The 14,853-nt window shown below is 46.7% G+C and overlaps 1 protein-coding gene and 1 pseudogene across 2 annotated transcripts in view; one reads left to right on the top strand and one right to left on the bottom strand.

Moving 5' to 3' along the window:
* JADE2 (jade family PHD finger 2) overlaps positions 1-14,853 on the bottom strand; it is a 158,725-nt gene that overhangs the window by 65,187 nt on the left and 78,685 nt on the right. For both annotated transcript variants that reach the window (XM_074960444.1, XM_074960445.1), the window contains one exon: positions 5,629-5,798. In XM_074960444.1, the coding sequence (XP_074816545.1) occupies positions 5,629-5,798 (170 nt within the window). The remainder of the gene's footprint in view (positions 1-5,628; positions 5,799-14,853) is intronic.
* Positions 3,362-4,113, top strand: LOC141992746 (small ribosomal subunit protein eS7-like; annotated as a pseudogene).

Consider the following 14,853-nt stretch of genomic DNA (forward strand, 5'->3'; position numbering starts at 1 on the left):
CCATTACATGCGGGGACTGCCACCAGATCTCCGCAAATGGGTAGGCCAGAACGATCCGTCCATGTACGATAAGATGATCAAACTGGTAGAAAGATGGATGACAGCCAGGGAACTGACCCGACTACCCAAGGAAGGCCCCTTTCAAAGCAAGCACCTGACCCCAACCCTGGAAGGTTGGGCAACCAAACCCCCGGGGAGTCCTAGGTGGAAGAAGGGGGTGCCGAAAACCAGCGGGGACCCCAGAAGGAAGGGATTGGCCTGAGTGGGGGGAACCCTGGGACTAAACCCCTAACCCCCGGGATACAGGAATGATTAAAAGCAATTATAGATGTTATGCATGTGGGGACACATAGCAGCACAGTGTCCCAGCACCGAGGAGCCTATGCAATGTAACTTGGGGGATTGGGAGGTCCCATGCTCCCTTATCCACCTCACGGGGGTCGCATTAGCCTCGCATAATTACACCAGGCCAGTGAGGATAAATGGCGTAGAGACTACAGCGCTGGTGGACTCTGGGAGTGCCATCACCCTCATATTGGGTAAGCTGGTAAAAAGTAGTCAGCTGCTACAAGCCAAACGCGTAGCAGTGACGTGCATGCATGGGGCCGTGAGCCATTACCCCACCATCCCAATGGAGATAGAGATTCAGGGAAACCCCACTGGGGTGACCGTGGGCGTAGTTCCTAAACTCCCATATCCTGTAGTCATTGGGAGGGACTATCCGGGTTTGATAATTTACTCCCCCAGGAGAGGCTGGATGGAGGTGGGGACCCTGAGGACAGCGACTCGTCACCGGGGGAATGTCAACCCCCGATGTTCACTGAGATTTCTCAGGATCTGTTCTCAGCCCCCCGAAAGACCCGGAAGACAAAAAAAGAGAGGAAGGCCGCAAAGGCCTTGGGAACCCGGATCCTGACCCAGGGCCAGAAGACCTCCCTAGTAGGCAGATGGACGCGAGCAGCCAACAGAGAAACTTCCACCACAGAAGGTGAGCCAGAAGCTGCCCCCAGCCCTGACGGTGGCGAGGCGCTGGAAGAAGCGGAAGCTGGCCCCTGGGAGCTTGGGCAGGTTAGTCCTGGGAGAGAGACTTTTGGGCGGGACGAGGTGGAGGACCCCAGATATGATAACACCAGGAAAGAGGTGGCCGAGATCGATGGGATACCTGTGGATGGGACGGTCTGGGGTCCCGGACCTTACTTTATAGTGAAGAAAGATCTCCTGTACCGCGTGGTGCAAATGCAGGAGCAAGAGATACAACAACTTCTGGTGCCACGAAAACATCAAAAAGCCATATTGAGTCTCGCCCACAGTCACCTGTTTGGAGGACACCTAGGGGTAGAAAAAACCCAGGCACGGATCCTGCGGAGGTTCTTCCGGCCAGGAGTACATGAAGATGTCCGGCAATACTGCACCTCTTGTCCGGAGTGTCATTACATAGCCCTCGCCCGCACTTGCGGGCTCCTTTGATACCTCTTCCAATAATAGAGGTTCCTTTCAAACGGATAGCCATGGATCTGGTAGGGCCCCTAGAGAAGACAGCTCGGGGCCACCAACATGTGCTTGTTGTACTGGACTATGCAACCCGGTACCCAGAAGCTGTTCCCCTGCGCAACACAGCTTCCAAGACAATAGCTAAGGAGCTAGTACAGATCTTTGCCCGGGTTGGGCTACCCAAGGAGATATTGACTGATCAAGGGACACCTTTCATGTCCAAGTTGATGAAAGATCTCTGATCACTGCTCCATGTACAAGCCCTACGGTCTTCTGTATACCACCCGCAAACAGATGGCCTTGTGGAAAGGTTAAATAGGACCCTCAAGGCCATGATCAGGAAAGTGGTGAGCCGGGATGGGAAAGACTGGGATACCCTATTGCCTTACCTCATGTTCGCCATCCGGGAGGTTCCGCAAGCCTCCACGGGTTTCTCTCCATTTGAACTACTATGTGGGCGCCACCCTCAGGGGGTATTGGATATAGCCAGAGAAGCCTGGGAAGAGGAGCCAAATCCCGGAAGGAACGTAGTTGAGCATGTACTGCAGATGAGAGATCGGATAGCCTGAGTTATGCCCATTGTACAGGAGCACTTGGAGAGCGCACAGGTGACCCAATGAACCCATTATAACCACCAAGCGAAGCTTCGATGGTTCCAGCCAGGGGATCGGGTGATGGTACTGGTGCCCACAGCAGAAAGTAAACTGTTGGCCCAGTGGCAGGGACCCTACGAAATAATCAAAGCCGTGGGAGAGGTGAACTATAAGGTGCGGCAGCCAGGGCCACCGGAAATCGGAGCAAATTTACCACATCAATCTTCTAAAACCTTGGCACGATCGAGAGGCATGCTTAGTCATGCAGGAGACCCTTCCCCAGGAGGATAACTTACACAAGCAAGTAATGATATCATCCAACTTGACACTGATCCAAAAGATCGAGGCAGCCGACATGATTAATCGCAACCGAGATGTGTTCTCTACAAAACCAGGGCGGACGACTGAGACCTATCACCATATCCGCACGATCCCCGGAGCCAAGGTAACATTGAGACCCTACCGAATCCCAGCAGCCAAAAGAGAAGAAATCAAGGCCAAAGTAAAGAAAATGTTAGAATTAGGGGTTACTGAAGAATCTTACAGTCAGTGGTCCAGTCCAATTGTTCTAGTGCTAAACCTGACAGTACCATGAGATTCTGTAATGACTTCCGCCGACTGAATGAAATATCCCAGTTTGATGCATACCCCATACCACGCATCGACGAACTGGTTGACCGACTGGGTAGTGCCCGATTCTTGATTACACTGGATCTGACAAAAGGGTGCTGGCAGATTCCTCTGACCAAACAAGCTAAAGAAAAGACAGCATTCTCCACCCCGGATGGGCTATTCCAGTACACCTTCCTCCCTTTTGGGCTACATGGGGCCCAGCCACATTCCAGCGCCTCATGGATAAGTCCCCTTTCCTCCCCAAGCTGTGAAACCAGTGTTCTCATCTCAGTCTTGCAAGTTAACAATTAATGTGGCAGCTGAAAATCCTTTAAGACAATGGATTTGTAACCTCATGCTTTACAGAAATAATAAAAAGAAAAGGAGTATTTGTGGCACCTTAGAGACTAACACATTTATTTGAGCATAAAGCATAACATAAATTTGTTAGTCTCTAAGTGCCACAAGTACTCCTTTTCTTTTTGCGGATACAGACTAAAAACATCTGCTACTCTGAAACCAGTCATTATGCAAGAAATAATAAAGTGAGTCAGATTTAATTCAACCAAACTGATCCTTGGAGCAGCCAAATCTCTGGCCGTTGACCTTCTATGAGCCCTTGAAACACTTACAAGGAAGAATCAGAAGTGGAATACAACTGAGAGAGAAAGGCCATGTTCAGTTCTAGCGCAACGATTGTGAAGCCCAATGGTGAAAGCCAGATGAATTCGAGTCTGTTATTTCCCAGGCTCTCCTGGAGTTGGAGATGATGAACTCTGATTTAAAAGCTCAGCTGAGAGACTTGAACATCACGGCAGCTAAGGAAATTGAAGTAGGGGGTGGTAAAAATGCAATCATAATCTTTGTACCAGTTCCTCAGCTGAAATCTTTCCAGAAGATCCAGGTCCGATTAGTTTGTGAGCTGGAGAAAAAATTCAGCGGCAAGCATGTAGTGTTCATTGCTCAGAGAAGGATTTTGCCCAAACCAACAAGGAAAAGCCATACAAAAAACAAGCAAAAGCGTCCCAGGAGCCATACAGTTACTGCAGTGCATGATGCCATTCTCGAAGATCTGGTTTTCCCTAGTGAAAACCACGTGACATTCCGCGTGAAACTAGACGGCAACAGACTCATCAAGGTCCATTTGGACAAAGCACAACAGAATAATGTTGAACATAAGGTGGAAACACTTTCTGGTGTCTACAAGAAGCTCACTGGCAAAGATGTTGTTTTTGAGTTCCCAGAATTCCAGCTGTAAAGTGCAAGAATGGCTGACTGAATAAACAGTTTAATTGTTAAAAAAAACAAAACCAAAAAAAAAACCCTATTTCATTGGCAGCAAGCAGTACTTTGCACAGCAACCAAGCTCAAAAGAGGGTGTCAAGACCGATGACACTAACAATCCATCAGAGTCAGAAAGGATGCAGAGTGATTTCTCAGAAACAGAAGCTTCATCTGTGGAGTGATAGGAAGTTTGGTTCCTTTGAAGACAGACAGCAACGTTTCAGACTAGTGCTGATTGGTATGATTCCTATGGCTGCGCTGTTTACTTAGTGCAAAGACCTGGCCAAAATCACTGTTTCAAAACCTGTGGCAAAAACAGGGTGTGATACCTATAGGGCTGAAGCTGCTAAGATGGGCTAGGCTGTCTGTGATTCACTACTGAGGCTGCGGGAGAGGCAATGAATGTTTAACATAGTTAACCAGGCTCCAAAAACACCTCTAGAATTCTCTTATATGCATGGTGATAATGATACCAAATCTGGCTAATAAAACATTAGTCAGTGAAAGGAGAAGAGATTCACTGAAAACAAGAATGCAGAAGATCAGCAAATATATGGGGCCAAATTCCGCGTTAATTTACACTCTGTGTGATTCCACTGCAATAAAGAGGTTCTCATAGGGTACTGATCAATGCAGAATTTAGCTCATGAACTGTACGTTTTGAACATGTCTTTCCTAAAAAGCAATGTATGATTCTGTTTATTAAGGTATTTTATATCACATCTACTCCCTCCCTTGCAGACCACTGTCTCTGGGAGTAGCACTTTATGTCAGTAAATTCCAACCACTGTTGTGAAAAGCTGAATGTTTATACTTAAATTACTAGTAGTCTGCTATTCTTAGCTTAGTGGTTGTAATCACAACACAGTAACCCTTACTCAGCCAGGGTTGGAAAGTTCCTCCATAGTAACTACAACCCAGTCTCAGTACTAACAAGTTTGCCCACCTCAACATCATAAACACTAATGGGCTAACTCCCAATCCCACTTACTTCTGTTTAACTGAAATGGATTAAAATGTGCAGTGATAAAAAGCTACAGTTATGCTAGCAATACCATGCTGTGCCATGTACAGACAACTGGAAAATGAAAGGCGCCCCATAACCGATATTCCTCAGCTCTCTATATTTTGACAGAAATTATGCCATTGCTTTCCTCTGACTCCATCTGTCAGTTTGGCAAGAAGACAGTTGAGTGGGGCCTTTGTGATTTTGGAGAGAGTCACGGGAAGAGGAGTAGATGTCGGTGTGGTACCTTTCCTTTTCCTCTCCTGGCCACGGGGCACTTCCTGCAGTACTGTGCTTTGGGGAGCAGTATGGAGATGAAGCTAGAGATGGGCATGGAGTTAAAGCGCAGCAGTGGGAGTCTGGATTCTGTTATCTGTTCTGTAAATCAGCCTCCTTGCTCTACTGCAGTGGTTCTCAAACTTTTTATATTGGCAACGCCGGGGGCTGACAGCTCATGACCCCTACGTAACCATCTCGTGACCCTCTGAGGTTAATAAACCATGACCCCCAGTTTGAGAACCCCTGCTCTACTGGGTGAAAGCAGCACTGAAGGCCTCAATCTTTTTTGTTTTCATAATTAATAAGGCATAATACCAACTCAGTGTGCTCCCCGGCAAGCAGAGAAATAACAGCAGCACCTACCCATCTCCCTGAACTCCATGTTCACAAGCTCCAGCCAGCAAGCATCAATCTCATCCAGGTCGTAGCGGCTCATTCCTTGTGAGCATGTCCTGTTGACCTCCGAAATCTCAGAGAGAGACAGACTGCTTGGGGAAACCTGTGGAGGAGACTGCTCTAGCAGGGGCGTAATCCTAGGAGAAGAAAAGGAGAGCATAAGAAAGAGCTGCAGTAGGTAAAGAATTTATCATTAGAAACCTGACCACAAACTATTTATCACTAATGCCCTGATCCTGCCATCACTTATGCACGTGCTTAACTTTAATCATTCCCATCACGAGCAGTCCCATCAAAGTCAACGGGGCTACTGACATGCTTAAAGGTAAGCTTGGTCATAAGTGTTGGCAAGACCAAGGCTCTTACGCACACGCCTAAATTTTCAAAACTGACTAGTGATTTTGGGTGCTTCAGATTTGGAGGCCTGACTTGAGCCATGCAGAAGGCATGATGCTTAGACAGCGCTGAGCCACCACCCTATGAAAATCTGGTATCTCAAGTTGGGCCCTCAAAATTGAGGCCCCCCAAATCACAAGTCGCTTATGAAATGTCCATGATTTTTTGGACACTAACAAAATACATTTGAAAAGATGAAGATCCAGCCTACACACAACATGTTGCACCGCTTTAACTACCTCCATCAAGACAGGGTGAACCCCACCTAGCATGGCCACAGTATCCCGGTATAAAAATCCATATACTGGTACAGCCTATTCCTGCATGAGAAGGGGAGTAAGCTCCACGGGCCGAAGCACTTTTATATTGTTATAACTGCAACCACACTAGGGGTTCCACCAGTGGAACTATTTCAATAAAAAGCACCTAACTGACACAGTTATATTGTGACACAATCTGTGCAGACCAGGCCTAACTTACAGGAAGAAAAATGCTCATATGCTGACACTAGATGTAGGTCTTTGAAAACACCAGGGTCCCTATTCATGTAGCAACAGCTTCACAAATGAGAAGGACAGTGAATGTTCAGCACAGAGGCAAAACCCCGTGTGTTTCACCCCTGACCTCACAGCAAATCTCAACGTTCAAGTGACCCACATTGCAGACACTCTCGGGACAGAATGCGCTTTCGCGACAAAAGCTTGTACTGTGTGGGCATCATGGGAAGTGCAATCTCTTTTTCTATCCTTTAATGGACTAATATACAGTGGTATAGGCAGTGGTTTAACACTGCATCAGGAGCCACAGTTGCACTCCACTAAAAGGAACATGTGGCATCATGGGAGACCTCCTGAGACATGCTGGCTATTTCGACAGGATGCTAAACCTTCTTGGTTATCTATCAACCCATAGGGATCGTTGCCATTGTAGGTGTTGTTTTTAATTGATGTAATTGCATAAGCAGTGATTAATGTAGAAAGATGTGTGCCCTGCATCTTTTTAGGTGTGCCCCAGGAGCTGTAACAGCATGAAAAGGGCATAGATTGACTCCCCCTCCATATACCTTGGCATTTCCTCTAACTGAGAAGCAGATGGTAGACAAGACAGCCCAAACAGAGGTAAAGAAACAACCAGTGAGCAATTACACATCACTAATTTTCATTTCCTTAAAATAAAAAGGATTAAAGAACCTCCAGGATAACAACTCGGCTGCTTAAAGCGATGGGTCAAGGAAGGTGTTAAAAGAGTCAGATGCTGCTGCTGTAAAAAAAATACTTTGCACTGCTTGCAATGCGGGTGGGGTGACTGCCGTCAGATGAGAAAGAGAAGGATGTGCAAGAGTAAACAGGACACTGCACCAAAACAACCCATTTGCGCTTATTGGGGGGGGGGAGGGAGAAGTGGGGGATGGTTTTAATGTTTTCAAAAGAAAAATAATGTGAAAACAGAAAAATATCCACAATCGACTTTGCTAAGTGTTTAGTTTTCAGGTCCTGGAGAGGCTATGCTTTTCAAAATGTACAGTAAAGCACTATCCACAAGCGTGGTGCTTTGCCTAGTGGTTATAGCAAGGCACTAGGCTTCAGGAGGTCTGGGCTGTATTTCTGGTTCTGCTGCTAACTTGCTGCATGAGCTTGGGCATGTCTCTTAACCACTCGGTCTTTTGTTTCCCAATCAGTAAATAGGGATAACAATGCTTACTTGCCTCAGGAGGGTGAGGGCATCTGAAATTGATCTGTGATTGGAAGGATGGTCTGCTGGTTAAGGCACTGAGTTGGAACTCTTGAAGCAGGGTGAAGATCCCAGCTCTGCCACAGACTCCTTGGGCAAGTCACTTAGGGCTTGTCTAGACAAACATTTAGTTTGAGGAAAGGTGGGGTGTGAATCTATCCTGCACCAGCCTGTCATGAGATAACTGTGCATGCAGACCCTGCTGACGCTCATTAACAATTTGTTAATGCACGCTGATCTAATCCTCTTTGAAACTGTTAGTGTGCGTCAGCAGGGTCCACAGAGACCGTTAGTGCCCGGCAGGCTAGTGCGGGGTAGAGTTACTCCCCAGCTTGCCATAAACTCATTGTTTGTGTAGACAAACCCTTATTCTCTCTGTTTCCCATTTGTAAAATAGGAATAATAATCCTTTCTTTCTCTCACCCTTTGCTTTGTCTATTTATACCTTAAAATGTTTGGGATAGGAGCTCTCTCTTACAATGTGTATATGGAGCACATAGTACAATGGGGACCCAGTCTTGGTTGTGTCCCCTAGGCACCAGCTTAATGCAAGATCAGGCCCACTGATCTTCTCCAGCAGGTGATGATCCACAGCAGAAGTGGAAAGCATTATTGCATAAGGTATCTGAACATGAATCCCATGGATTAGCGATAGAGCCCAATGCACACTTCTGGCTGAGACAGCATGAATATTTGTAAATGAGTTTTAAAAACTGTATAAAGATTGAAGTACCTCGAAGCCGAGCCCTACAGTCAGGGGTTTATTTGTTCAGGTCCAGGACCGCACACTGAAAGAATGAAGATAAACTGAGCTTATAGTCAAAGCACAGGTGAAACCATGTGTGTCTGTGGTTTGGGAAATTTTCCATTTAACTTTGGAAAACATATAATGGGTCAAAAGTATCACGGATGTAACCCCATCAAGGTCAATTAACTTCAATGAAGTTACAGAAGGAATGAACTTGGCCCACACTATATACTGGCACCAGAAGCTGCTCTGAATTTGTTTGTGTTTGCTGGGCTACTCAACCCTAGGGAGTGAATTTGAGCTTGGGGGATACACACGAGGAGTTTGGAATTTAGCGAAGAGTTTTCCAAACTCCCTCTAGATTGCGGTAACCACTGAAAGTGCCCAAAGATCCCACGTTTTAGCCAGAAACTAGGCAGAGAGGTTTAGGCCCAGATCAGTAACATCATTAAGTAAATCCCCTCTGAGTATTTGGCTTTGTGGCCATCAGGCTTTCTGAAACTGAGGCAGGATTCCAGCCACAGCATGCAAGCCAGCTGTGCGGTGGACTCACCTGGATGCTTAGAATGCTGCTCCTTAAGCATTCACAGCAACCACTGAAAATGCTGCCGTCATCTGGGAACTTTCCTTTTCTCGACAGCACTTTCCTTTCCAAGAAAGCCTGCCAACGGAGGACTGGGGTCCTGCCTTCTTGTGCCCGCTATGCTTTCAGGAGTCCACTTCAGTGAATGCCTTATTGTGCCATTATGATCCCTAAATCCTGGCCTTAGAATGTAGAAAACTGTTTAAACAGGCATCTTACCAAACAACAACAGTTTGCAGCTCTGTAGAGCCTTTCATCTAGGGAACCCCAAGTGTTTTACAACCATGGATGAACAGAGCCTCACAATATCCCCAGTTTACAGATCATGGAACAGACTGATCGGTCCAAACTTGTCCATACAATGAGACAGTGGAAGACCTGTGAATAGAACCCAGGAGTCCTGATTCCCAATGCCTGCTTTAACCTCTAGACCACACTACTCTAAATTTATTCTACCTTCCCTCTCCCTTTTTAATGATGCCCCCAATCACCTAGTTCTGCACAGGAAAGCTGCCCACCCTGTGATGCCATTACTCGCCCGACATATCCTTGCACACAGCTATGTCCAGGAAGGACTTAACAGCCATTCCAGACATTCCTTTTCTCCCAGAAATCACTCTCCCTCACTTTAGTCTGAACAGAAAGTATTGTGCAGAGTCCCAAACTTGCAATGTTTTTATTTGCAAGTTTGATCATGAAATGATTTGAATTAGCACAAATGTGCAGGGGACGAGACTCAGGTTAGAGGTCTCCTTATTCCTCCAGCCCAGCTCGGGCAGGTCTGCATTACACTGGAAGCTACGAGGAACGCTACCAAGTCTGATGCTGCCTCTGGCACAAGAAAAACCACACACTGCACTGAGCTGTGTTAGGCTATCTGCAACAAGGCTTCTCCTTAACTTTAAAAGGGGGAGTGACCCCCTCAGTCTTTCATTTATTTTTACTGCTCCCTTAAGGGAATCCGTTAGCCCTAAAAAAAACAACGAGGAGTCAGCCCTAGGCAATATGACAATGATACAAGAGAGAGCAGCTGTCAGTTCTTCGGGACACTGTCAATCACTGAATGCGTTTTCCCCACACAGCATGAGAGAGTTTGCTGGCTTACCTCCCTCTGCCACCCTGTCCTACAGCCTTAAGAGCCGCCTCTACCTCCTGCACCTCAGAAGCTTCCACACTCAATAGATGTAAGCACGGAGCTGCTGAATTTGTTTGACAAAGCCGCTCAGTGGTCTGAACACAAGCCCAGGAGCCAGGAACTCCTGAGTTCCAAGCCTGGCTCTCCTACTTGCTGTCTCTGTGGCCTCAGCCACTTTCCGCCTAAGTTTCCCCTTCTGCTAAACTGGCTTCATAATATTACCAACTTCAGGAGTAATAAACATGCCATCACATTCAATGTTTAATGGCATATTTTATTCTTTTTTAAAAACAGATGACTGTTATCAATAAGAATTCATCTGTTCTTCACACACTCCATTCTTGCCTCTTTTACCCTGCATTCAGCAAAATCCCAGATTTCAAGAGAGCCATAACCAATACGAAAGCTTTGGGCCGAGGTCTCTGTGGGAACAACCTATCTTTCGAGGAATTAAATACTTTCCTCTCTCACCATCAGGGATTAAGCCATTTTTTCTCTTCATGTGGCACTTTTATTTCTTCCTGTCTTGCGAGCATTACTACACATCTGTTGGCAGCAACCTCCCACATGTTTTGATTCCGAAGTCAAACAAATAACCCTACCTCCGGCTAAATCTGTCTGCATCCATCTCCTCACATTGGTCCCTGTGATATCAGAGGGCTTTTTCCCCCTCAGAGCTCACTGAAGGGGATCACTGAGAATAATCACGTGGACAAAGTGCCACTTCAGGAAAGAAATAGCCAGCCTGGATTTTTATATCACTGGTCTGTACAGAGCTGGGAAATCTAACGTGAAAAAGCACAAGCGAAAAGTAGGGTACTCCAGCCTCTGCTGAGATGCGGTAAGCCAAGCTATGACAGCTATTACAGTCATTTACTTTAAGGGCTATCAGATGGGGACGAGAAGCCAATGAAACTCTTGTTATTCTTAGACTGTGAAGCTAGAAGCAGAAGAATGTGGTTGTTAAGGATAGTGCTGCTTTTTCAAGGAGCTCAGGAATCCTGTCTCTCTCTCAGTGAGGTACTGTTTCCATAATAATGAGTCAATGCTGATCTACCCCAGCCAGAACGGAGAGACGCTGTGCCTAGGTAGGTTAGCAGCTTACACAGATGGACAGGCAGACTCAGGGCTTTCAGCCTGATAGGGCTCTCTGCACATTCCCAATCACACACACACTACCCCACTGGCCACAGTACCAAAAGGCCAGGGAAGTGGGCAGGCGGGCGGACAGGGGGTGGGGGGTAATCAAAGGAGGTGACGGGGCCATGCCTATCTTATTACGTATAGGGGGGTCCTCTGCAAAAACAAGACCATTCCTTAGTTTTGTGCCATGATAATTTGTGATCACATGCTCCCCCCGCCGGTGCTCAGTAAGGAGTGTGTGCTGTTCAACAACTGCCCTGGCAAGTCGCATAAGTGCACCCCAGGGATCCAATACTCTCTAGCAGAAGGCACTGAACTGACAAGCCTTTTCTGGAGGTTTGCCATGCAGCAATATTTGATCAACTGTAATTGTGGGTGAGCAATCTGAGTTCAAACTGGATGATATTAAATCCCCAATTAGGAAATACTGACAGCCAGATACCAATCTCTTTTATACTGAGTGACCCCTTTCACCCTGCAATACAGCAGACCAGGATCTGCCTGCAAGTCCTCGTTCTACATTTTGAAGCTGTTCATCCCTTGGGGAGAATTAAAGGATGGAGCTCTTTTTTCACCCTCTGAATGAATGTGAGGTTAATGCTTTGTCTTAGGTGAGATGAGTTTGGAAACATCAGCTCAGCCACAAGACACTGAGCTCCCACTTCCCAAACACAGTGTCCCAGAATTGCCCATCACAAGAGGAAGCCTCTTCTCAAATCTATTATCTCCCAGGCCTCAGAGACGTCAAGGTGGGCCCATTCTCTGCCAGTGGAGGAAGGCTATGGATTCAGTGCTTCCACTCTCTAGACACACTCAGTAGTACCCTACTCCACAAGCAGTCCCACTGAACCGACACAAGCCCTACGTAGGAATGTACAACACTACAGCTATATACTCCTGAGATACCTCAGGATGAACTGTTTCATAATATGATGGGCTACCATGCAGAAACTCACTGGAATTCCTCCTTGCCCACCCTCCCACACAAATGGAGATTGCACTGCGATTCAGAGCCCAGTCTAATTCACAGCAAAGTTAATGGAAAGGCTCCTACAGACTTTGATGAGCCTTGGACTGGATTCGTGAGCATCTGACTGGAACCATAACGGTCAGAAGATGGGCTACATCTTGCATTGATTTAAATCAGCACAGGCCAATTTCCACCAGCAATGCATCCTGCCCTGCATCTCAATACACCTCAGCTCCTGCAGTGGAGTTATTCTGGTGTTCCTAGAGTCATAAGATCAAAATCTGAGCCTGAGACTCTTTGAAACTATAGAATCAAGTTCTAAAAGGGTCATTTCACTTCTTCATCCTTCCCAGCTAGATAAACCATGCCCAGCTCTCCCCTAAATACAGCAGAATTCTTTTGACTTCAGTGAAGTTAACTCTTGAGTTACATCAGTGTAAATGAGAAGAAAATCAGGCCGGCTGAGTACTATAGTGTTTACTGGGGGCCAGATTCTGACTGTGGTTGTAACGCCACTAGCATCAGAGAGAGTTACTTCAAATTTACCGCAGTGCAAAAAACATCAGATTTTGCTCCTGGAGAGGACATTAAACTGAGGTCCTGTCTGCTCTGTGTAGATGTTCAAGCTCCCAGAACACCACTTGTAAGAGCAGGGATGTCCTCACCAAATGCGATTACATTGCCGAATAATGTGCTGTGAGCAAGCTGCCTGCTACCCTGATGGCACAGGAATCCTTGTAGAAGATACTGCTGAAGGTGGCTGCCCTCCTGTATGTATATAGTGAGTGGAGCACTTTGTGGTGCTTTGCAATGAAAGGAGTCACATATCACACTGATGGATTGATTCTGGACACTGTGTAATAAGAACCAGGATGAAGAGAAGTGAAGCAAAGCTGCCTCATCTGCCATTAACTTCCCGGATGGGAAATGAGCAGGCACTCGCTGTCAATTCTCCTGCATTCTTCAGCAACTTTATAGCATCACGTGTCACACTTGCCATGTGCATGACAACCATGTCACACATAATGACATGCAATCACAGGAAGAGCTAGAACTGAAAAGCAAAACGCGGTGCCAGCTCTGACAGCTCTCTGCAAACTCAGGAGCTGAAGCTTGCAGCAACATTTGCACAGATCACATTTCCTCCCTGAAATATCACATCACGACACAAATGTCAATATACGAACATGCTGCAAGGAAACAAACAAGCACACAGCGACAAACTTTATTGTATTACAGCCTTCAAAAAACATCTGTGGCTGGGATAGTTCTGATCATGCCAAACCTGTGGGCCTGATTCTCCTCTCACTTACAGCTCTGTGAACTGGGAATAGCTTCACAGAAGTCAGGGAGTTACATTTGTGTAAATGAGAGGACAACCAAACCTGCTATCTGTGCTTACAACTGATTTTAAAATAAGGCTGCCAAAGAATTCATCACAGGAGATGCCCACTTCTTAGACATGTTCCCTGCATCGCTGATAAAGGGGGGCACAGCCGCAGGGGTGGGGCAGATGGAACAAGGGACCAGCATGGCCATCTCCACTCTGTGTGCCAGTTCACTGACACTAAGGAGTTAACATGGGCAGAAAGGGGTTCTCCTCTGAGAGGCTGTGAGTGGAGGAAGGGGGCAGTGAAACAGGAAATGACTAACTGCTTTATATTAAAGATGGGCTCGTGCTGAGAAGTCTTAGAGCCAAATCCTGTCCTGACTACACTCAGTACAACACTACTGAAGCCCATAACCGGCTTCCATCTAACTTAGGTAATATGTCCTCTGTTACCATAGTATGTGAGCGCCTCACAGCCTTTACCGTATTTACCCTCACTGCACCCCTGTGCAGCAGTGCTATTATCCCCATTATACAGATGGGGAACTGAGTCACGGAGAGACAACGTGACTTGCCCAAGTCACACAGAAAGTCTGTGACAGAGCAAGGAACTGAACCTAGGTCTCTCAAGTCCCAGGCTAGAGTCCAGTGCCTGTTCAGTAGCCACACTGGTCACTGCCATCAGAACACCACACTTCAGCTGCAGGAGTAAGAGATGAGACTATGTGGCTCAGCGAACAGAGCAACAGCATGGGAATCAGGACACCTGGGTTCTTTGTCTTGTCCACTGACTCACTGCATCACCTTGTGCAAGCCACCTAATCGCTCTGTGTCTTGGTTTCCCCATCTGTGAACTGAGAATACAGACCTGTAAGCCCCTTTGTAAAGCGCTTTGAGAGCTAAGCATGAGGAGTGCTATACAACTGCGAAGTATTATTATGTGCTACAGGAGCAAAATGCAAGCCAAGTTCCAAGAAAGAGCCAAAGGGTGACTTCAAGGAGCAATGCACTAGGAAATACAACCACCGTCAGTCAGCCAGTGAAAGATGCCACTGTAATAACCTGGGGACAGCCCCTCCAGATTCCTGGCTAGGATTCTGGAAACTAAACAAAGACTAGCCCTCAGAGAGTCCCTCCCAGGTTTTACACTGAGCCC

The sequence above is a fragment of the Natator depressus genome, chromosome 8 (genome assembly GCF_965152275.1).
Source record: "Natator depressus isolate rNatDep1 chromosome 8, rNatDep2.hap1, whole genome shotgun sequence".
Taxonomy (NCBI): domain Eukaryota; kingdom Metazoa; phylum Chordata; order Testudines; family Cheloniidae; genus Natator; species Natator depressus.